Below are 24,556 nucleotides of genomic sequence, written 5' to 3'. Positions count from 1 at the left end.
AACTAGAGGAAGGTCCTTTCTGAGTTGTAGACTGGCCTCCTTCAACCTGCAGTTAAAGTACTGAGCTACCTCATTGTAAGCCCTCGCGCAGCCAGCGCTGTCCCTTTGAGCTGCCGGAAAAGTTGCCAAGATATAGGGAAGGCTGCCAATCGGTCCGGTGTTGTGGATCCAAAATGACCTGGCTCCCAACTTGTATATATTCTACACCATCACAATGTCATGGTTACAATACTTCCAATACAACATTTTTAGTCATGCCCATTTTTTTTATCCTCAACCTATCAATTGTAACTATCAAAAAGGAAGAACAACTACATGTATGATATATGCAGACCTTATGAAGATTATACCTTAATGTTAGTAGAGAACCTATTGACTATTTCTGGGACAGAAGCTGTAACGACCCTAGCTGATGCCAAAATTTTAAAAAAATTCGGCATGACCTTCCCTAAAAAACGGGCCTACCACAACCTGTTAAAAGAATTTTAAACCTGTCCCAACACAAATATCATATAATACATTCCAACATCCCTTTCATCCATTCACCATGCCTTAACTTAGTTCATTTCATAGTGGTACAACTACCTACTATATCATCCAGATACCATAATTACAGTCCCAAAATACAAGATTAATATCAAATGTCCATAAATATAATTACAATAATAAGAGTTCACAAATCTCTATACCAAATATAACAAACTAAGAGTTTACAAAAAAATATGGGACTTAACACAAAAATAGCAAAAAGTCTTCTAATCCAAATTAAGCCTGTGGTGGAAAGTCATCCGCCACTTCTTTCCCGTTTCCTGAAATTTTTTTATTAAATAATAGGGTGAGCATAAAGCTCAGTAGGTAGCACTTAAGACACGCATCTTGTGTCCCTGTGAATCCATACAAAGAATAAATCAATAGGAATAGGGATCATATAATGTCGGGATAATACAATACAATGCCATGGAATGCAAATGCATGCCAATGTCACTTCCCATTTTCACATTTCAAACCATCACTTTCAAACTGTTAATACAACCCGCCCTTTGGTGACCCCGCAGCGGCACGAAAGGAGGATTGGCTAGTGTCCTTGACCCTTGGTACCCCTGAGGCGTCATTATGGGGCCCAGCTAGTTCAATCACACTAGGGCGACTCCCTAGTCCCCTCTTGGCTATATTAACACTCCGGCCCTTTCGTACCCCCGCGGCGACCGGGTTTTCATAAAACCAATTCGTAAAAACTCTCTTCCCAAAATTCCCCTTTTTGTTTCAAGCAAATTCTTCCATTTCATGCAAACCCAATGGTATGTGCATGTATGTATGTCCCATGCTTTTCAATATTATGGCATTCTTTTTAAGATTTTACACTACAAAATTACTACACAACTAGACATATATCATATTCAACATCATTAATTAAATTATCAACACATTAAACACGACAAAACAACATCTAAACATGCTTTTCACATAGAACAACTCATAGTCAAAAACATGAATTTCTCTAGATATCATTTCATATAATCATTGATACAATTAACTCATAAATAAAGCATGTTATCACACAAGAGAGATATAATTCACAATGGAACAAGAAAGGCATGGATTAAGAGCCCCTACCTCAAAAGTGAGCCAAAACCCTTAAAATGGGTCTCTAAATTCGAAGTCCCTAGGAAGATCAAATCTGAAATTGCTTACACTAGTGCGTACAGCTCGTCGTGGGCTTCGTTTTGCCTCAAACGACTCTCAAATCTACCAAGGATTGAGGAAGGAATCAAGAGTGGAAGTTGAAAAGAAAAAGAAAAAAGAAATACAGAGAGGAAGAAAGGCAGCGGGGAGAGAGAAGAGGAACAGAAAAAATGGGTCTGTAATCCCATTTGGCACATGATAACATAAAATAAAGTAGGTCCCACAGCTAAATAAAAAAATTTCTTTTAACCTAAATATATATATAGATATAGTCAAAAACTTTACAGAAGCATTCACTTCCTCTATGGACATGTTATTGACCAAGAAACCTGTTTAAGATCATTCTGACCAATATCAAATGTATACAAGGCTTTTCGAAAATTTTCCTCCTCTGGCATTAAATCCTTGTATATTCCTCCTATATATAAGAGCAATTGAATTCCAAATTAACAAATTGGCAGAAATTTAAAGAGGGAATGTAACAGATATATATATATATATATATATATATATATATATATATATATATATATATATTTGAAAGTTCAAGCAAAGGCACACACGCTCATAATATTGCCTCTAATAGTGCTCGGACACTAAACCTCCCCATTGGTGAATGTAGTAGATATTGAAATGACATGGCACTGTGCGATAAAATCATTTACCTGTTTTCTTGATAATTTGTGATTTGTATATGAATTGTGCGAACTGCCAATACTATGCATCTAAGTAGAAGGGACTGAATGCACCCACCGGAATAATGGACTGAAGTGGTGTGGTGGTTGATGCTGCAGTGACGAAGTTTGCACCATTGGTGAAGTTGGTCCCCAAAGAATTGAGATAAGCACTCAGAAATGGGAGGCCAAAACTTGTAGCTGCAGTGGCATAATTTGATGATAGACTCAGGCACTAAGCAAAATGTAAGAATAATGAACTAGAGAGAATGCATCAACAACTGCCTTTAAAGTGACAGTTTGCTTCCATTGTGAATACCAAGTACTTTCCGTGGCTTTATTGTTCAAGAATTGCTCGGATACTCGCGTATACGTATTCAATATTGAAACAACCCTAAACTGATACCATTTAAAAAAAATTTCGGCATGACCCCCCCTAAAAATGGGCCTACCACAACTTGTTTAAATACATTTTTAACCTGTCCCAGCACAATAAACATAAAATATATATATTCCAGGATCCCTTTCATCCATTCATCATGCCTTAATTTAATGCATTCCATAGTGGTACAACCACGTACTATATCATCCAGATAGCATAATTACAGTCCCAAAATACAAGATTAATATCAATGTCAATATTTTACAACTTTTAGACAGCTCATACAAAAGTTGCGGCCCATAGGTACGATTATAATATTAAAAGTCCATAAGTCGTCGTACAAAATACATTATGCTTAGTCTTACAAAAATAGTGAGGCCCAAGTATAAGAACAACAAATTAAGCTCCTAATCCATACTAAGTCTGTGGTAGAATGTCATCTGCCACTTCTTTCCCGTTTCTTGAAAAAAATTATTAAATAATAGGGTGAGCATAAAGCTCAGTAGGTGACACTTAAGACACAATTCTTGTGTCCTTGTGAATCCAAACAAAGCATACGCCAATGGGAAATAGGGATCATGCAATATAGGGAATTAAAACAATATGCACGTTAATTCCAATTATAAACCATGCAGTGCAATGAAATGCAATGCATGTTAGTGTCACTCCCCATTTTCATTCACAAAACCATCACTTTCAAATGTTAATACAGCCCGCCCTTTGGTAACCCCGCCGCGACACGAGAGGAGGATTGGCTATCGTCCCTAGACCTTTGGTAACCCCGCAAGGTCATCGAGGGGCCCGAATAGCTCAACCACACTAGGGCAACTCCCTAGTCCCTATAACGACCCGAACCCGGGGGTTCGAATCGCTAATAGGGTCCTTACCAGAACTCGAGGTCAACTAAGGATACTATCGACCTTTCCTATGTCAATGCATATTATACGTGTTATTCTAGGGTTTATAAAATAAAAATAAAAATAATAATAATTATTAAATGAGATCATATCTACAAAGGATGACAAAACAGTCCACTAACCCATCAAGACTTGTGGAGGAGCGTCGTCCGCCACATCCTTCCCGTATCCTGAAAAATGTTAAATAATGGGGTGAACTAAATGCTCAGTAGGAGGTGCCTAAGACACACCTCTTGTGACCCCATGAATCCATGTATAGAATAGAAATCAAGAGAATGAGATCATACTATAACGGAGATATAATCCATAACCACAACGTCAAATATAACCACAATTGTCATTCAAGTCACAATTATGCCATGTAAGCCTATGTAGTGCAATGTCATGCCCATATCGCTCCACATTTTCCGAAACATTACCGTTTCAACTTCCAAACCGTTAGTGCAATCCAACCCAAGGCATCTCCAAGGTGTCACGAAGGGAGGATTGGCTAACTATCCACGAGGCGTCGCATCCGACCTAGTTAGCTCAACCATACTCCCCTTTAGACTACACTAACATAACGGACCACTAGGCGCCTCCTAGGCGTCCGATTTTCACAAACACTTTTCAAAAATATTTTTCTCAAAACAATTTCATTTGCTTCAAAAACACTTTTCCCTTTCTCTTTCTTTCCCAATGGATGCATGAATGCTTCATACTTCTAATCACAATTTAACTATTGAATTTCACATATGCTCTCCATAATAAATTTCAAAATGCGTAATTCATGCTTTCACTCAACATTAATTTAACATAATAAACATACAAGGTATAAATTATATTCCACATAGACATGCTTACACACAAAATATCAACTAATACAAAATCACATTTCTCATATACATCATTTAAGCATATATTCTCCTCAAATAACAATTAGCACATAACCACATATTACATATATAACAATTAAGTCATCTTTACAAGAATCCACAAAATTTAGGCATGCTTTACAACGATTAATGAAATGTAATTCACTAAAATCCAAGAAAATGTGAATTAGAAACCCCTACCTCAATTTTGTAGAAAAATCCTCAAAATGGGTCCTAAATTCGAAATCCCTAGATTGCACCAAAACCACTTTTGCTCCGATCAAATCGTAGATCTCAACGCGCTCTTCGCTTTGCCGCAAACGGCTCTAAAAAATACCAAAAAATGAAGGAGAAATCAATGATTGGATTTTTATTTTGAAAAGAAAAAGAAAATGGATTAAGAAGGGGGAGAGATAGAGAGCTTACGGGAATGGGATAAAATGTGAGGCCAACATGGCCTTTTGGCCACAATTTGTATAAGTGGTGGGTCCCAGGGACGGAGCCAATGAAGGCCTGGGGGGGGGGGGGGGGGGGCACGTGCCCCCCCTGAGTTGGTCAGCAACCTTTAATATATGTGGTAATTTTTAAAAAAATTTCCATATGTATGAAAAAATTTATATAGTGCCCCCCCCCCCCCCTTGAATTTGTAGTTCTTAAAATTATATTCTTATTTTTTCTTTTACTCTTCACATTCCTTAAATTTACTTAGTAGAAAAAGTCAAATTTTTCTTCCTCAATTGAAACTTTTTAATTATTTCCTATTAAGGTTCTTTTATTTTTCTTTCCTTTTATATTTTAATAATTTTCTTCTTCTTTGTCTTTTTGAATTTTATAGTTGTTATATATATATATATGTGTGTGTGTGTGTGTGTGTACTCCGTATTGTTTTTTTTTTTTTTTTTTTGTTTGGCAGTGTGCCCCCCCCTCACTTGAAATCCTGGCTCCGTCACTGGTGGGTCCTACCACTTTTAATTAATTTTTTATTTTTTTTATTTTTATTTTTTTACACCACAATTCTATATATATATTCATACACATAACAATTCTCCACCACATATATATACATATGTAAATAAATTACAAACATTATAATCTACCCTCCTTAAAAGATTTCGTCCTCGAAATCTACCTTCCTTGAAGAAGGAGGCCCACAACCATACACCTACCCGAGAACACCTCACAAAACCTCAAAACCATGAACCCTACAACATTATTGCCTTTGACACCGGACGTCACCAGGCAATCATACACCACTGCCACAAAAACACAATGCTCACCACCCTATAAGGGTACTCATTACTCATGACATCATAACATAAACTAATTAGATTTTATACTCGACTCAAAATGGACATCGACCCACCCTACACTGCTACGCAAGGCTCCAAAGCCCAAGAAGAACGGTCACAAGACCACCGAACATGATGACATCCTGTCTTAACGCCTCCCTAAAAGGACATAAAACCCCAGACAAAGAACCCCATCCATCTCACAATCAAGCTCAACTCTAGTCTACACATCTCTTTCAGACCGAACACTCACTACCTAACACTTAACTACACCATTATATACCCGTACAACGACTACCAACCACACCAAGCAGCAATCACTAAACTTATCATCCTCAAGATGACTAAACAACAAATCTCCTAACGACTACATAATTATGAGTCACCAGAGTAATAAAACGTACTATCCTATACCTAGAACCCAAATCCTCAAAACAAGATTTTCAATAATCAATGATCATATCGCAAACCCTTTACCAGACACTTGGTACTACTTAACACACTCCGTCACCCAAAACAAATTAACCATCCGAATCCACACTGTCACACTGACACAACGCGAAATACCGTGCCCTCATTATCCTTGACAAATTGAAACAATCATTGACCTTTGACCCGACATCGTGCTAAGAAGGACTGATTCATGAGAAATGGTTGGCTAGGCCATTCTCATCATCGATCTGATCTCAACACAAATGTCGTCCCTGTCCTCAGGTCTAAACCTTAAACACACTATCACGCAGTCCACAAGACAATTATGAGATCCACTCACTACCCATCCATTGCTCTACATAACCATAACGGTTAAACAGTCACATTCTTACTCTAAAAATCCCAATCTTACTTTAATCATATAACCCTAACAAGCTAGAAATGGCACAGCACCAAATGTCACAATCATCAATCAGCACGAGAGATCTTTAATTTCTTTATAACACCCATACCAGGTAAACATCTTGTAACATTACTCTATTTAAGTCTTACCTCGTCAAAACATAATGCAACTATTTCACACCTGAGATTACAAAACCAAAATCAATCTTTTCCATTATTCCCCTAATAAAATCAAAGATTCACTTTCTCTAATCACGAACCAATGACTTTATCTCCCTCCGTGGTAGTGAGTCGACTAAATCAACCAAACCTTACTGATGAACTCTAACAACATAACAAACCACACACAGGTCCGTCCACCCATTGACACGCACAACTCCAAAATGAAGATCAAGACTCACGACAAACAACGTCCTTACCAGGACTAGAACAAATGGAAAGGGTAACAAACCTCGCTCTCATAAGAGACTGACGACTCGCACCTGAATGCACCCGACATCTTGTCACATGCTACACACCAACTGTCCAACCATGGACACCCAATCTTACCTGAGATGAACTAAACTCCTTACACACAAAGAGAAGAACCAAATGGATACCCGTACGGAACTACGAACTCAATTCTAGGCGACCTCGCCACTAACGAACCGTCATACACTATCAATACAGAAACCTCGTATACGATACCCCGCAACACCCATGCCAACCAAAACCAATCAAATCCCTACCACCCATTCGTCGAGTACTAAGATTCAACTCACAACACAACCATCAAACAAGAGCATAAATGCTCACAACATACCAACACTAGAAACGATCACAACCCATCGGACACCGTATCCCGTTCTACCTAGATACAGTCACTCCCAAATGATAACCTCTATGCCATAAAATGACATTTTACCACCCATTCCATCTCTACCTTCCCAGGTGACATTACCTCGAACACCATGCATAAGATTCGTGACGTCAGTCACATCAACCCATTACTTGTCAAAAGAAAAAGGTGCCTATCTGGCAACATTGTCCTTACTGGCTCTAAAGACTAAGCTGCTCACCATTACCTCGACTGATACATAACCCCCATCACCTACCTGAAAACATACAACAAACAACTCATAATCTCCAAACCACCCTCTGATCATACCCCAAATCATTCTGCTTATCAATACTAAACATCACGCTATAACGTCTCTACTACCATCATCCTCAAATGACAACTTAAACCTCTCATCTCACCACATCACCAAGTCACCACCAAGCAATTCAACCTATGACACCATCATAACAAAAGAATAAGCATTACTCTCGATACCTTCCACAACAGCCACTATTTACCACTAGGAAAGAACCTTCATACGACAATGCTATGCCGACAAATCCTCAAAACAAAATGAGCACAAATCTCAGAATGCTCAACACCTAATTGTCTCCTTAAAATCATCAACAATACAATCAATCACTAACGCTCAATCGACCACTTAATCCACTATTTCAAAGGTAATCTACATGCCTAAACAAAGAAGCCTCATACCCCAGGTTCAACGTCACTACTTTCCCTCTTTTCGGTTCCTCAAAACCCCCTTGGCCCGACAAAAGTCAAATGGGGTAACTAACTAAACCTACAAGATCAACTTCGTCCCAATCATCCTTATCATCAGTCTATCTCTTTGAATCCTTAAACAACAAGCACTACCTCCTCATACCCCATACGCAACATAAAATTCAACTCCAGTCTACAGCTTTCAATTTCAAAAACACAGTTCATTTGGTAACACATTACCTACCATCTATCACTTCACCTGCAACAACCAAACATACCAATGACCCTATACTACCTGCCTTATCGTGCAATCCTACATTACACAGCTAAAACTGACCACTATACCTCACCTCGTGACTCTCTCGACAACCATGACAACCTATAACTTCGCTCATCCACCGAGCCATGCAATCGACCCACCGAGAGTCGATTACCCGTAGCATACTCCCGTAACTTTTCGAAACAAAAAAATCACCTCTCAACTAACCGTAACCAACACACTTTCTTAGACTGCACCAGAACACCCGCAATACACATTTACAACCCATAGACTACATTCGTGACTCAAACAACTTCTGTCACACCTACCACGACCGGTTCGAAAAGAACCTCCTCACCAAACTGTAACCCAAGTCACAAGCACAAACCCCCTAAGGTCACACATTTCTCCCACGAAACCCTCACTCCATACACCTAACCTTTCCGGTCACAAAACCCATGCACTAACAAAGGAAACTCATATACCACATAGACACCGTGCCAAGAAATACGAACCCATTCTAAAGTCGTGCTCTAAACACCGCAAAAAATGCAACAAAAAGATCAGAATGATTACACACCAAATAGCTCAATCCACGAGCTAGAAGTCCGTGCCATTCGTTCGATAAGAACCAGCACCCCAAACAACCCTGGAGCAACCGAGCTCCTCGCCTACTTAGGTCAAAACCCACACAACCATCTATGCTCAACAGCATAAACATATATGAATATAGATATATACGTATACAAAATGAATGAAACCCACAATACTATACAAAACATGCTTGCATATATTAGGCTCATTACTTGTCACATTAGCATAAAAGAAAATTGCACCAACCGTGCCTACTGCTTGCCACTATCATGTATCACATACTTTCCACTTGATCATGTATAACATGCTTTCAAATACTTTCGCATTTCATTTACATATACGGCAATTTAAACACGTAAGCACTTGGCAAATAGGTATGCCTTCAAAACTGTAAACATATAAACAATTAAGCAAGTAAACATACGTCTTAGGTAATAAACACTTTAACACATAAGCACATAAACAATGCAATCCACCTTCCACACAACCCTAGGTAGGCCTCTACCCGTCGTCCTACTGGTTTTCGAGCCATTGCTCTGATACCAAATTTGTAACGACCCGAACCCGTGGGTTCGAATCGCTAACAGGGTCCTTACCGGAACTCGGGTCAACTAAGGATACTATCGACCTTTCCTATGTTAATGCATATTATACGTGTTATTCCAGGGTTTATTAAAAATAATAATAATAATAATAATAATAATAATAATTAAATGAGATCATATCTACAAAGGATGACAAAACAGTCCACTAACACATCAAGACCTGTGGAGGAGTGTCGTCCGCCACTTCCTTCCCGTATCCTGAAAAATGTTAAATAATGGGGTGAACTAAATGCTCAGTAGGAGGTGCCTAAGACACACCTCTTGTGACCCCATGAATCCACGTATAGAATAGAAATCAAGAGAATGGGATCATACTATACCGGGGATATAATCCATAACCACAACGTCAAATATAACCACAATTGTCATTCAAGTCACAATTATGCCATGTATGCCTATGTAGTGCAATGTCAGGCCCATGTCGCTCCACATTTTCCGAAACATTACCGTTTCAACTTCCAAACCATTAGTGCAATCTGACCCAAAGCACCTCTAAGGCGTTACGAAGGGAGGATTGGCTAACTATCCACGAGGCGTCGCATCTGGCCGAGTTAGCTCAACCATACTCCCCTCTAGACTACACTAACATAACGGACCACTAGGCGCCTCCTAGGCGTCCGGTTTTCACAAACACTTTTCAAAAATAATTTTTTCAAAACAATTTCATTTGCTTCAAAAACACTTTTCCCTTTCTCTTTCTTTCCCAATGGATGCATGAATGCTTCATGCTTCTAAACACAATTCAACTATTGAATTTCATATATGCTCTCCATAATAAATTTCAAAATGCGTAATTCATGCTTTCATTCAACATTAATTTAACATAATAAACATACAAGGCATAAATTATATTCCACACAGACATGCTTACACACAAAACATCGACTAACACAAAATCATATTTCTCATATACATCATTTAAGCATGTATTCTCCTCAAATAACAATTAGCACATAACCACATATTACATATATAACAATTAAGCCATCTTTACAAGAATCCACATAATTTAGGCATGCTTTACAACGATTAATGAAAGGTAATTCACTAAAATCCAAGAAAATGTGAATTAGAAATCCCTACCTCAATTTTGTAGAAAAATCCTCAAAATGGGTCCTAAATTCGAAATCCCTAGATTGCACTAAAACCAATTTTGCTCCGATCAAATCGTAGATCTCAACGCGCTCTTCGCTTTGCCACAAACGGCTCTAAAAAATATCAAAAAATGAAGGAGAAATCAATGATTGAATTTTTATTTTGAAAAGAAAAAGAAAATGGACCAAGTAGGGGGAGAGATAAAGAGCTTACGGGAATGGGATAAAATGTGAGGCCAACATGGCCTTTTGGCCACAATTTGTATAAGTGGGGGGTCCTACCACTTTTAATTAAAAAAATTTCTTTTTTATTTTTTTTATTTATTTTTTTACACCACAATTATATATATATATATATATATATATATATACACACACACACACACACACAACAATTCTCCACCACATATATATACATATGTAAATAAATTACAAATATTACAATCCCTTCTAGGCTATATTAACCACCGGCCCGTTGGTAACCCCGTAGCGACCGGGTTTATCAAAACTATTTCACAAAACTTTTCTCCCAAAATTTTCCCTATTTTCATTTGAAGACAAATTCTCCCATTTCATGCATCCCAATGACATGTGCATGGATGTACATATAATCTCAATATTATGACAATGAAAAATTTGGCACAATCTAAATAAACATGTTCTCACTAGTCATTTTCAGCATGTTAACACATAGTGGGCATGATAAAACAACATCTAAACATACTTTACACATAAAACAAATCATATTTAAGATCTTGAAAATTCTCTAGACCCCATTCATACAATCATAGATACAATTAACTCCCAATTAAACATATTTGACACAGCAAGGAGGTGTAATTCATAATAGAACAAGAAATGAGAAGATTAAGATGCCCCTACCTCAAAATGAGCAAAATCCCTAGAAATGGGTTCTTAAATTCGAGCTCCCAAAGAGGACCAAAAGTTGGAATTTCTGGTACTAGCACGTAGAGCTCGTCGTGCTCATCGTTTTGTTTCAAACAGCACTCAAATCCGATAAGAAATGAAGAAGGAATCAAGATCCCAAGTTTGGTTCTAAAAAGAAAAGAAAAAAGAAGAAAATGAGACAGAAGAGAGAGTTCAGCGGGGAGAGAGAAAGATGGAGCAAAAAAAAAAAATGGTCTCCAGACCTTTTGTGGTGTGAGTGGCGGGTCCCGCCACTAGCTTTTCTTTTTGTTTTATTTTTATGCTTCAATTATCTACACTACACAAATAATAATACACATCACCATAAAATTGTCACATAATTCACATAAATTAAAATGTGAAAAATGCAACAGGACCCAACCACAATCCCGGACGAAAAGTGAAAGGACAAAAATACCCTTGTCTTCACAAATTTCCAGAAAAATGGAAAATGCTGAAAATTGGAAATATTACAAATATTTTTTAGATACTTCAACCACATATTTGATAAAATCCTGTTGTAAACCAGGTGTTTTTACCAACAGACAATAGTTTCATACACTGAACAGAATGTTATTAAATCAACAATGGTATGTAACTATGTTTATGCATCACCTCATATAAAGTGAACATATTTGATAAAGGGTAAAATGCTCAAAACACCATCTAGTATCAATATAGAGCGTTTTTTTTAATTACAAAAAACTAGTTCTAAAAGTGTTCAAATAAGGATCAACTCTCCTAAGAAACACGGATACTTCTACAAAGGTGATGCTGTATCGGACTCCGATATTCCTCAGATATTTGCGGATACATGTATGATACTTCCTAAACATATCCATAATTTTTAAATTTTTATTTTTATTTTCAACACGTATCCGATAATTCTTATAGATACTTCGACCACGTATCCGATACTTCTCAAATAAAACCCTTCCATAATGTTTTTCCAACAGGCATTAGTTTCATACCCGTATCAAATACCGATACTCCTCGACTGCTTACAGATACGTGCCAGATACTTCCTAAACATATCCAATCCCAAAGTGCACCATTTTAACCACTTAAAATGTAACACAACCTTAAACTTTGAATTGGCTTTCATTCCCCAGGCCCCTTCCCTCTTATACTCTCTCACAAGAGGGCTAAGTACGATGAATATAAAATTAAAGAGAATAGCCCCATAGCAAACAAAATATGATCACCATCTCAACAAAAAGACCATGGATTATTCGAGATACAAAAGGATATTCTCATGTTCTTCCTCACCTTCCTCGCATATAAGCTTATTTTTTATGATTTTTTTACTTGCCACAAGTGTAATGTGGGTGGAGAAGAGAGATTTATGGGATTTGTTTTATTACATTGATATGGTGAGTCATTGGTGGTAGTTTCCTTAAATCGTGGTCCCTAATTGAAACAAATCCCATAAATGGCTTACCATATCAACCGTAAATAAAACAAATCCCATAAATCTCTCTTCTCCACCAACATGTAACCCTAACAGGAGACCACCGAAGTGAAATGTTTTACTCAAGGTTCTCTTCTTCCTTCTTCCTTCTCCCTCATATGTCCATTTATTTATATTGATGGTTCGGCAGCTAAAGATTAAGTAAAAAGTTGTTAACTCGTTTAGCTAAAATCATATATGTTCAAGACATGATTATTACTAATAAAATAACATTAACTGCCTCAACTGAATTAGGAAAATTTCATATCACTTGGCATTTTTACAGAGAATAGACCACTTCATCTATATTACAAGGCAAAAGAAATGTTCAACTTGGAGGAATTTACTTAAACTAAGGGATATGGGTAGGGGCCTTATTAAGCATAGAATTGGGACAGGGAAGGACACAATGCTTTGGTTGGATTATTGGTTGCCAAATGGACCCTTAACCACCCAGCTAGGCCTCACTGATATGGAAATTCTTCAACTGAACACACAAGTCTCAGTTGATAGCCTGATTTCCAACAATCAATGGGCCACTCCTCCTCACCTACAGCATATACCCTTCCTACAGTCTCAATCTTTTCTCAATCAATTACAGTCCCTTCCATCCCCTTCAGCTTCTCCTGACTTAATTGAGTGGTTGCCGTGTCCCTTAAAAGGTTTCTCTCAGAAGCATACCATGGATTGCTTCAACCCTCCATCTATATCCTTTCCTTGGCACCACCTAATTTGGTTTAAACACCATATCCCTAAGCATAGTCACATAGCGTGGTTGGCAATGAGAAAGAGATTGTACACTTCGGACACTAAACCAATGTTGAACAAGCATTATACAAATGCTTGTTACCTTTGTCTTTCTGATTGGGAATCATTTGACCAACTCTTTTTCAAATGCACATATAGTGCATCCATTTGGAACTTCATCCAGCATGCAGCTGGCTTTTACATTCAACCCACCTCCTGGGAGGACCTCATTACATGGTGTAGTTGCAACTGGGCTCAAAGTCACTTTATAACACACAAGCTTCTGCTTGTTGCAGCAATTTATTTCATATGGCAGGAGAGGAATGCAAGGGCGTTCAGGAACATTTCTTCATCACCACAGCATACCATTTCTCTCATCAAGAGCACAGTCAGAGCTAGATTTGCCTCTATCATGCTCAAGACTGGTTTGGAACTAAGGAAATTGGACTCCTTAAATGATCTCCATCAATTATTTTTAAAGGGATGCGCATTTGCTGGGGGTCACTCATGGTGTATTATGGACTAGCAACTACACTATGAATTATGGAATTGAAGGTGGCTGAGAGTTGTCTGTTCTTAGCAGTGTCAGGTTGCTTGTTAGTTGTATTTCTAGTTTGTTCACAGTTTTCTTGTTGATTGTAAGTTGTTTTCTTGGCTTGTAATGTCCCTTGTTGGACCTCATGTACATTCTTATTTTTATTTATTTACCGCTTACCCTTTTACCTAAAAAAAAAAAACTTAGCATCATAATACTTCAAACCTTTGAAATGATTTTTGCAACATGTCTTAGCCATGATCTTCTTGTTCTTTTCTTTTTCACTTATGTCAAAATGAGTGTCCATGCAGTTAAATGGACCTACCACTGAAGCGGATATCCCAATCTTAATCATGCTAGCCCTTTGCACCACCATAAAACATTCACATTGTAATGACAGAAAATGTAGGCCTAAAGTAAGTTAAAATTGGAAGTGATACTGGTAGATACGTACCGATGAAATCGATAATGAGCCGTCCATCTGAGAGTCTCCCTGCCGGCATGCGAAAGAAGGTTTCTCCATCGAAGGCTGCAGCCAATCCACCGAAGGCTGCAGCCAATCCACCGGTGTCGGAATTTGAGTCGCCGAAGTAAAAAATTGCCGGAAAATCACAACTTTGGATAGCAGAAACAGGGTTCAGGACAGTGACATAGCACAGAAGAAACACGCAAAAACAAGAGAGAGAAAAAGCAGACATGGTCATTGTTGGACACTCCATGTGGTGGAAGAGAACAGAGAGGAAGGAAGGTGTTTTGTTAGAAAGCTAGAGATGAAAAGTCTGGTTTATGTAGTGTTTGAAAGTAGACTTTTCAATACTATCTCAGAAGAAAATTCTCATGTTTATCCAAAGCATGGTATTTTTTTAAACCACAATCTTGAAATCTAATGATTTGCGATCTTTTACATCCTTCATGGAAATGTCAACTCAAAGACCAAAAAAAAAAAATTGATTTATATTGTGGGAAATGTATCAATAAATACATTCATGTGGAGTGGTCAAGAAATGTGGGATTCATGTTTGACCATAAACAATTGAGGTGCAATATTACTTGCACCAAAAAAAAAAAAAAAAAAGACTGACTAAAATACATGAAAGGATTGTAATCAATAAATATATTCATGTAGTTTGCACATGATATCGTGAACATGTGACTAAATGTATGCTAACGAAATGAATTACAGATAAAACTTAAATTAATTGGGCTTTGATAGCAACAAGCAGTAGTCTCGTACATTGAACAAGATGCATATTAAATCAACAATGGTATGTATTAGATAGGAAACCATTAGAAACCAATATCAACAAAGATTGTTTTAAGTGCAACATTTGACAGAAGAAGTGAGTAACATTACAAGAAACTTGTGATAAATGAAAATTCGATCCAATATATGAAAAGAGAATTGCTCTAAAGGTAATGTTTTTTTATTTTTTTATTTTCTGAAGGCACATCCGAAGAGCATATGTATATATCAGGCTGCAGGACAGTAAGCCTTTATTCTATGGTAGTACATGGAACTTGAAGAAAATATATAGTTGTTCAATATATACACACATATATATATCATATAGGTGTATGTGTGTATATATTAAACAACTATAGCAACAACATATCATATAGGTGTATGTGTACTATATATGAGAAACTTTAGTCCAATTTGCTGTGACAAGCCATTCTCAAGGGAACTGGTGGATCTGTGAATTCTCCAGTGGAAATTCTATGAAACACAATCTTGTTAGCTGCCTCAGTGTAGTGAACTCCATCCCAGTTTACTCGAACAGAGGGGCGTTCACAGGAACCGATGAATATTTTGCTGCCATTAATAGTGACAGTATCTCCACAACCTCCCACACTGCTATAGTTATACTTCCCTCCATAGCCACAGCAAGCGACAAGCGGATGCTCAAACCCTGCAGATTACAAACACAACATAAATGACACATCCATATGTATATCTATATCTGTATAAATTTTGTTCCTATGTTGATGCAATGTAAAACTACGTTTAACATGGAGCTTTTGTAGTATGACATACCATATTTTTGTGGTTCAGTATAGAGAGAGTACTTGACAGAGTACACATCTACATATGTGATTGCAGCTAGAGGAAGGTCCTTCCTGAGTTGCACAATGGCCTCCTTCAACCTGTAGTTAAAGTACTGAGCTACCTCATTGTAAGCCCTCGCGCAGCCGGCACTGTCCTTTTGAGCGGCTGGAAAAGTTGCCAAGATAGAGGGAAGGCAGCCCATCGGTCCGGTGTTGTGGATCCAAAACGATCTAGCTCCCGACTTGTATATATTCTACATCATATCACAATGTCATAGTTATAGCAATTACAATACCACATTTTTAGTCATGCCTTTTTTTTCTTTTTTTCTCCTCAAGTTATCAAATGTAACCGGTCATAAGAATGAAAAACTACACGTATGATATACGCAGCACTTTTGTGATGAAGATTATACCTTGATGTTTGTAGAGAACCTGTTTACTATATCTGGGACAGAAGCATTCACTTCCTCTATGGACATGTTACCAAAGAAACCTTGACTTAGATCATTTTGACCAATATCAAATGTGTACAAGGCTTTTTGAAAATCTTCCAACTCGGGCATTAGATCCTTGTATATCCCTCCTACAAGAGTGATTGAATTCCAGATTAACAAATAGGTAGAAATTTAAAGAGGGAATGTAGCATCTATATATATATATATATATATTCAAAAAATTCGAGCAAACGCACACACACCCACAATATTGCACCTAGCAGGGCTCGAACACTCAACTTCCAATTGATGAAAACAGCAAATATTGAAATGAAATGGCGCTGCGCAATAATATCATTTACCTGTTTTCTTGATAATTTGTGATCTGTATATGAATTGTGTGAATTGCCAGTACTGTGCATCTAAGTAGAAGGGGCTGTATTCACCCACCGGAATAATGGACAGTGGTGGTCTGATGGTTGATGCTTTAGTGGCGAAATTTGCACCATTGGTGAAGTTGGCCCCCAAAGAATTGAGGTAAGCACTGAGAAATGGGAGTCCAAAACTTGTAGCTGCAGTGGCACAATTTGATGTTAAGGTCAACAAAATGGAAGAAAATGACAATTTGCTACAAAAAATGCCTCATTTAAAATGACAATTTACTTGCATTGGGAATACAAAATACTTTCTGTGGCTCTATATTTCATTAAACTATTTGGGTTGAATCATGACTGGGATAGCTTTTCTGACTATTCCCTGTATGGCCATATGCATTTAAACATGCTAGGCCCCAAGTAAAATGCTATCAAAAGTCTGTCATGTGCAGCTTGGGGACTATAATGAGGTGGGTCACAACGAGGAACACACACGATTCAATGAGTACTGTAAGTCCCCCATGTGAAAAATGGATAGGCAGTAGCATTTCTAAAACGTGTCAACCCTTTTAGAGTTTAATATGTGATACGAGCAATGCCATACAAGTCGAGTCGGCATAAGTCGATTCTCTCACAATGGGGGGAGCGAAGCTCACCACAAATAGTGGGGTCCACCATCCCTTTGAGATTGCCGAAGAATCATTTTTCAATCGTTTAATATAGAAAATTACTTATGTTTCTTCTAAAGGAATCTAAATGACACCGCAAAATCATAACCCTTCGAGACATGGTTATTACTAATAAAAATCGCATTAATTGATCATCGATGTTCAACTTGGCATCATAATGCGTCGAACCTTTGAAATGTTTTTTCCAACATGTCTTAAAAGACTCGTATCCGTTTGACATGTTTATTTTAGGTGTTTTGTTTTTGACTAAAATAAAAATAATATTTTTGTTGTATGAGTGTTTTGAAAAAAAATCGAAAGCACGTTTGGAAACGATATTTTAATGTGAAAATGTCGGAAACAAAAATATAAATAGTTATAGTTTTGGGTCATGAGCAGTTGTCAAATCAAGAAAAAATAACTTTTTGGTATTTTTGTTTTGGGTCACTGTTCATCAAGTGTTTTAACACGTTAAATTAAAATAAAACCACACCAAGCATATTTTTGTTGCCAAAATGGACACCGTAAAAACAGTAGAAACAAAAAACATGCCAAACCTCTTTGTTCTCTTCACTTAATAAATACTAGTGTTTGATATTTTTCACCTTATGTCAAAAGGAGTGTCCCATGTACCTACCACTGAAATGAATATCCCTATCTTAATCATGCTAGCCTTTTGCACCACCATAAAACATTGTAACGACAGAAATGTAGGCCTAAAGTAGACTAAAATTGAATGTGATACTGGTAGATACATACCCATGAAATCGATGATGAGACGTCCATCTGAGAACCTCCCAGCTGGCATGCGAAAGAAGGTTTCTCCATAAGGTGGGTTGGTCCAATTGAAGGCGGCAGACAGTCCACCAGTGTCCGAATTCGAGGCGCCAAAGTTAAAAATCGCCGGAAAATCACAACTTTGCACAGCAGAAACAGGGTTCAGGACAGCGGCATAGCACAGAAGAAACATGCAAAAACAAGAGAGGGGAGAGACAGACATGGTCATTGTTGGACACCCCATGTTGTGTTGGGAATCTAGAGATGAAAAGTTTAGTTTATGTAGTGTGTGAAAGTAGACTTTTCAATAACTTGTCAGAAGAAACTTCTCTCATTTTTATCCACATCATGGTATTTTTTTCAAACACAATCTTGATATCTAATGATACGTGTTCTTCTGCATCAATTGATTTATATTTCGTAAAGATGGACTTTTCAATTACGTGACTCAGGGGCGGCTCGGCCCATGGGGCACTTCACTTCGCTCATTAACATAGAGCCACTCTCCTTGATTGATGAGATACGTGGGTTAGTTAGGTGCAAGGAGTTGTCCACCTATTATGAAATGAATATGAGTGGCCTTTTTGGGAGATGGTGCTGAGTTTTGATGACTGGATGAAACCTTACTTTTTATTTATGTCCAAATACTCTCCTTTTTACCTTTTTTGTACTCTTCAATTTCTGTTGTTTATTTTTTGTTCATGTTAGAGTTGATTTCCAGAGCTTGCAAAATAAAAAAGTAATCTTGAATTTTTTTTTAGTAAAATTTGGTGTTTGTGCAAAAAGAAAGGAAACCTTGGCTAGATGTCTATTTCAAATACCAACCCAATTAATGTAATTAAACAGGTTCTTAACTCTTTCTTTCCTAAGAAATCTGGGAAGAGAGTATGTGAATGTATGAAAGAGTGCAATATACAGAGAAAATAAAAATCAAAACTAACCTTTTGGAAATAATAATAATAATAATAATAAAACTCAAAACCAGTAATTGAACAACTATAACAACATATCATATAGGTGTATATATATATATTGTGTCCATTGTTGAAGTGCTTGTTTTTGTGACAAGCCATTCTCAAGGGAAAGCCAGAGATGAAAAGTCTGGTTTATGTAGTGTTTGAAAGTAGACTTTTCAGTACCATCTCAGAAGAAAATTCTCATGTTTATCCAAAGCATGGTATTTTTTTTCAACCACAATCTTGAAATCTAATGATATGTGATCTTTTACATCCTTCGTGGAAATGTTACCTCAAAGACAAAAAAAAAAAAAAATGATTTATATTGTGGAAAATGTATCAATAAATACATTCATGTGGAGTGTTCTCGAAATGTGGGATTCGTGTTTGACCATAAACATTTGTTGAAGTGCAATATTACTTGAACCAAAAAAAACATAAACATTTGTTGAAGTGCAATATTACTTGAACCAAAAAAAAAACATAGACCGACTAAAATACATGGAAGAAATGTAATCAATAAATATATTCATGTAGGTTGCAAATGATACCGAAATGAATTACAGATAAAACCTAAATTAATTGGGCGTTTATAGCAACAAGCACTGGTTTCATACATTGAACAATGCATATTAAATCAACAATGGTATGTATTAGATAGGAAACCATTAGAAACCAATATCAACAAAGATTGTTTAAGTGCACATTTGACAGAAGAAGTGAGTAACATTACAAGAAACTTGTGACAAATGAAAATTCCATCCAATATATCAAAAGAGAAATGCTCTAAAGGTACTGTTTTTATTTTTATTTTCTGAAGGCACATCCGAAGAGCATATGTATATATCAGGCTGCAGGACACTAAGCCTTTATTCTATGGTAGTACATGGAACTTGAAGAATATATATATATATATATATATATATTATAGGTGTATGTGTATATATATATAGAACAACTATAACAACAACATATCATATTCTTTATCTAAAAAAAAAAAACAACATATCATATAGGTGTATGTGGATATATATTGTCCATTGCTGAAGTGCATTGTACTATATATTGAGAAACTTTAGTCCAATTTGCTGTGACATGCCATTCTCAAGGAAACTGGTGGATCTGAGAATTCTCCGGTGGAAATTTTATCAAAAACAAACTTAGCTGCTGCCTCAGTGTAGTGAACTCCATCCCAGTTTACTCGAACCGAGGGGCGTTCACACGAACCGATGAATATTTGGCTGCCATTAACAGTGACAGTATCTCCACAACCTCCGACACTGCTAAAGTTATACTTCCCACCATAGCCACAGCAAGCGACAAGCGGATGCTCAAACCCTGCAGACATAAATGACACATTCATATTTATGTCTATATTTTTATAATGTTTGTTCCTATGTTGATGCGTCGTAAAATTATGTTTAACATGGAGTTTTTGTTGTATGGCATACCATATTTTTGTGGTTCAGTATAGAGGGAGTACTTGACAGAGTACACATCTACATATGTGATTGCAGCTAGAGGAAGGTCCTTCCTGAGTTGCACAATGGCCTCCTTCAACCTGTAGTTAAAGTACTGAGCTACCTCATTGTAAGGCCTCGCGCAGCCGGCACTGTCTATTTGAGCTGCCGGAAAACTTGCCAAGATATAGGGAAGGCAGCCAATCGGTCCGGTGTTGTGGATCCAAAATGATCTAGCTCCCAACTTGTATATATTCTACATCATATCGCAATGTCAGAGTTATAGCGATTCCAATAGCACATTTTTAGTCATGCCCCTTTTTTTTTCTCCTCAAGATATCAAATGTAACTATCATTAGAAAGAAGAACTACACATATGGTATATGCAGCCCTTTTGTGATGAAGATTATACCTTGATGTTAGTAGAGAACCTGTTGACTACATCTGGGACAGAAGCATTCACCTCCTCTATGGACATGTTACCAAAGAAACCTTGACCAAGATCATTCTGACCAATATCAAATGTATACAAGGCTTTCTGAAAATATTCTTCCTCGGGCATTAAATCCTTGTATATCCCTCCTACAAGAGTGATTGAATTCCAGATTAACGAATGGGTAGAAATTTAAACAGAGTATGTAGCAGATATTGAGATGAAATGGCACTGCACGATCATATCTTTTTTTAGAAGTTCAAACAAATACGCATACACCCACAATATTGCCCCTAATATGGCTCAAACACTCAACCTCCCCTTTGGAAAGGAAAGATATTGTGCAATAATATCATTTACCTGTTTTCTTGATAATTTGTGATCTGTATATAAATTGTGTGAACTGCCAGTATTGTGCATCTAAGTAGAAGGGACTGAATCCGCCCACCGGAATAATGAACCGTGGTGGTGTGGTGGTTGATGCTGCAGTGGCGAAATTTGCACCATTGGTGAAGTTGGTCCCCAAAGAATTGAGATAAGCACTCAGAAATGGGAGGCCAAAACTTGTAGCTGCAGTGGCAATAAGGTCAGCAAAATGAAGGAAAATTGAGTTACAAAAAATGCTCCATCAACAGCCTGTAAAATGATAGTCTGCTTGCAATGTGAACACAAAGTACTTTAATTCCTTAAATTTCCCAAAAAAAAAAAAAAATAATAAAAATAATAAAAATAATAATAATAATAATCATAATAATAATAAGTGTTTGATATTTTTCACTTGTGTCAAAATGAGTGACCATGCAATTTTATGGACCTACCACTGAAATGGATATCCTTATCTCAATCATGCTAGCCCTTTGCACCACTATAAAACATTGTAATGATAGAAAATGTTGCATGCCTAAAGTAGGCTAAAATCGGAAGTGATACTGGTAGATACATACCGATGAAATCAATGATGAGCCGTCCATCTGAGAACCTCCCTGCTGGCATGCGAAAGAAGGTTTCTCCATAAGGTGGCTTGGTCCAATTGAAGGCTGCAGCCAGTCCACCAGTGTCGGAATTTGAGTCGCCAAAGTTAAAAATTGCGGGAAAATCACAACTTTGCATAGCAGAAACAGGGTTCAGGACAGTGGCATAGCATAGAACAAAGATGCAAAAACAAGAGAAAAGAATGGAAGGCATGTTCATTGTTGGACACTCCATGTGGTGGAAGAGAACACAAGATGTTGTCTAGGATGCTAGAGATGAGAAGTTTGGTTTATGTACTGTGTGAAAGTAGACTTTTCAATCACATGTCAGAACTCAGAAGAAGCTTCTCATGTTTATCCAAAGCATGGTATTTTTTCCCACACAATCTTGAATTCTAATTCTATACGTAATTTTTTAAATCCGTAAAAATATCATCTCAAAGACAAAAAGTTTGATTTGTCTTGTGGGGAAAACAGTCTTTTCAATTACTCGATTAGAAGAAATTATGTGGTTCACCAAAGCATGGATTTATTTCAAGCCAAACTTAATATGTGATATTTGATTTGAAAAAAATGTTTAATAAATTTCAAACAGTTGTTGATTGGTACAGTTGTTCAAGTGCAATCAATGAATACATTCATATGTGACTAAATGTGTGTCAACTTTCAACCCTCATTATGTAGGAGGTTGGAAGGTTGAGGCATCAAACAAACGAAATGAAATTTTGGTAATTCAATCAGTGAATAGAAAGAAACATATGTGAACCGGCTTACTTCAACCTGAGATAAAATTTTGTGAAGCATGAGCAACTCTATATTATCATCGACAAGGTAAACTTTCAAAATTCAAAGACATTTCAAATTAATCCTTAAAAAATAGTATGCCAAAGTCATTAGTTTGAGTCCTTTTTATGCCATTATGCTCAAGCATTGCATATGTATAGCTTTCATATTGTATTGTTCTCAGGTGATACATAAAGCTGTTCAATTTAACATCTCTGCTCTCAGTTTCTGCTTTAGGTTATTATATGAATATATTTATTTATTAGTGCCCCGTATGACCTATTTGTGTTCTTGTAGCCCAAACACTGTAAGCAAGAAGATAGTCATTTGATCAAAAGGTTTTAGGTGAGGTATTGGCATTGGGCTTCTCCTGGTTTTAGGCTTGATGCTTGCTGGTTTTTAATTGCGGATGCTCAAACCCTGCAGATTACGAACACAACATAAATGACACATTCATATTTATATCTATATATAAATTTTGTTCCTATGTTGATGCAATGTAAAACTATGTTTAACATGGCGCTTTTGTAGTATGACATACCATATTTTTTTGGTTCAGTGTAGAGAGAGTACTTGACAGAGTACACATCTACATATGTGATTGCAACTAGAGGAAGGTCCTTTCTGAGTTGTAGACTGGCCTCCTTCAACCTGCAGTTAAAGTACTGAGCTACCTCATTGTAAGCCCTCGCGCAGCCAGCGCTGTCCCTTTGAGCTGCCGGAAAAGTTGCCAAGATATAGGGAAGGCTGCCAATCGGTCCGGTGTTGTGGATCCAAAATGACCTGGCTCCCAACTTGTATATATTCTACACCATCACAATGTCATGGTTATAATACTTCCAATACAACATTTTTAGTCATGCGCATTTTTTTTTTATCCTCAACCTATCAATTGTAACTATCAAAAAGGAAGAACAACTACATGTATGATATATGCAGACCTTATGAAGATTATACCTTAATGTTAGTAGAGAACCTATTGACTATTTCTGGGACAGAAGCTGTAACGACCCTAGCTGATGCTAAAATTTTAAAAAAATTCGGCATGACCTCCCCTCAAAAACGGGCCTACCACAACCTGTTAAAAGAATTTTAAACCTGTCCCAACACAAATATCATACAATACATTCCAACATCCATTTCATCCATTCACCATGCCTTAACTTAGTTCATTTCATAGTGGTACAACCACCTACTATATCATCCAGATACCATAATTACAGTCCCAAAATACGAGATTAATATCAAATGTCCATAAATATAA

The 24,556-nt window shown here is 37.1% G+C and overlaps 2 protein-coding genes across 3 annotated transcripts; both read right to left on the bottom strand.

The window, feature by feature from the left end:
• Nucleotides 1-548: 548 nt before the first annotated feature.
• LOC132274536 (esterase-like) lies at nt 549-15,222 on the bottom strand. Of its 2 annotated transcripts, none has more exons than XM_059775836.1 (2): nt 14,842-15,215; nt 549-809 (listed from the first exon to the last, which is right to left on the bottom strand). In XM_059775836.1, exons 1-2 carry the CDS (start codon nt 15,104-15,106, stop codon nt 766-768), a joined length of 309 nt encoding a protein of 102 aa, XP_059631819.1. In that variant the 5' UTR covers nt 15,107-15,215; the 3' UTR covers nt 549-765. The 2 variants fall into 2 exon arrangements, with proteins under 2 accessions (XP_059631819.1, XP_059631818.1); XM_059775835.1 differs by lacking the exon at nt 549-809 and adding an exon at nt 2,351-2,558 and having other exon boundaries at nt 14,842-15,222.
• A 561-nt stretch (nt 15,223-15,783) lies between these two features.
• Nucleotides 15,784-23,152, bottom strand: LOC132272929 (uncharacterized). Its single transcript, XM_059773992.1, has 10 exons — nt 22,483-23,152; nt 21,899-22,108; nt 21,518-21,687; nt 21,097-21,361; nt 20,724-20,983; nt 18,672-18,993; nt 17,233-17,442; nt 16,850-17,019; nt 16,423-16,687; nt 15,784-16,297 (listed from the first exon to the last, which is right to left on the bottom strand). The coding sequence occupies exons 1-10, from the start codon at nt 22,742-22,744 to the stop codon at nt 16,035-16,037; spliced, it is 2,397 nt and encodes a 798-aa protein (XP_059629975.1). The 5' UTR covers nt 22,745-23,152; the 3' UTR covers nt 15,784-16,034.
• Nucleotides 23,153-24,556: the final 1,404 nt, after the last annotated feature.

This window comes from Cornus florida, unplaced genomic scaffold (assembly GCF_030987335.1).
Source record: "Cornus florida cultivar Cherokee Brave unplaced genomic scaffold, ASM3098733v1 CherokeeBrave_3.0.0_Hap2_Chr09, whole genome shotgun sequence".
Taxonomy (NCBI): Eukaryota; Viridiplantae; Streptophyta; class Magnoliopsida; order Cornales; family Cornaceae; genus Cornus; species Cornus florida.
Note: the sequence above shows the minus strand (reverse complement) of the source record. Positions and strands in the feature narration are given on the sequence as shown.

What these genes read in the sequence shown, in the direction of transcription:
- LOC132274536 (XM_059775835.1), bottom strand. Translation starts at nt 15,106, where the DNA reads ATGGAGTGTCCAACAATGACCATGTCTGCTTTTTCTCTCTCTTGTTTT. An exon ending in GCTCATTATCGATTTCATCG is followed by an intron (nt 2,559 to 14,841) that starts GTACGTATCTAC and finishes ATGCCACTGCAG; the next exon opens with CTACAAGTTTTGGCCTCCCA.
- LOC132272929 (XM_059773992.1), bottom strand. Translation starts at nt 22,744, where the DNA reads ATGGAGTGTCCAACAATGAACATGCCTTCCATTCTTTTCTCTTGTTTT. An exon ending in CATGTCACAGCAAATTGGAC is followed by an intron (nt 18,994 to 20,723) that starts TAAAGTTTCTCA and finishes ACAAGTTATTGA; the next exon opens with AAAGTCTACTTTCACACACT. An exon ending in TCTCATCATCGATTTCATGG is followed by an intron (nt 17,443 to 18,671) that starts GTATGTATCTAC and finishes GTGCCACTGCAG; the next exon opens with CTACAAGTTTTGGACTCCCA.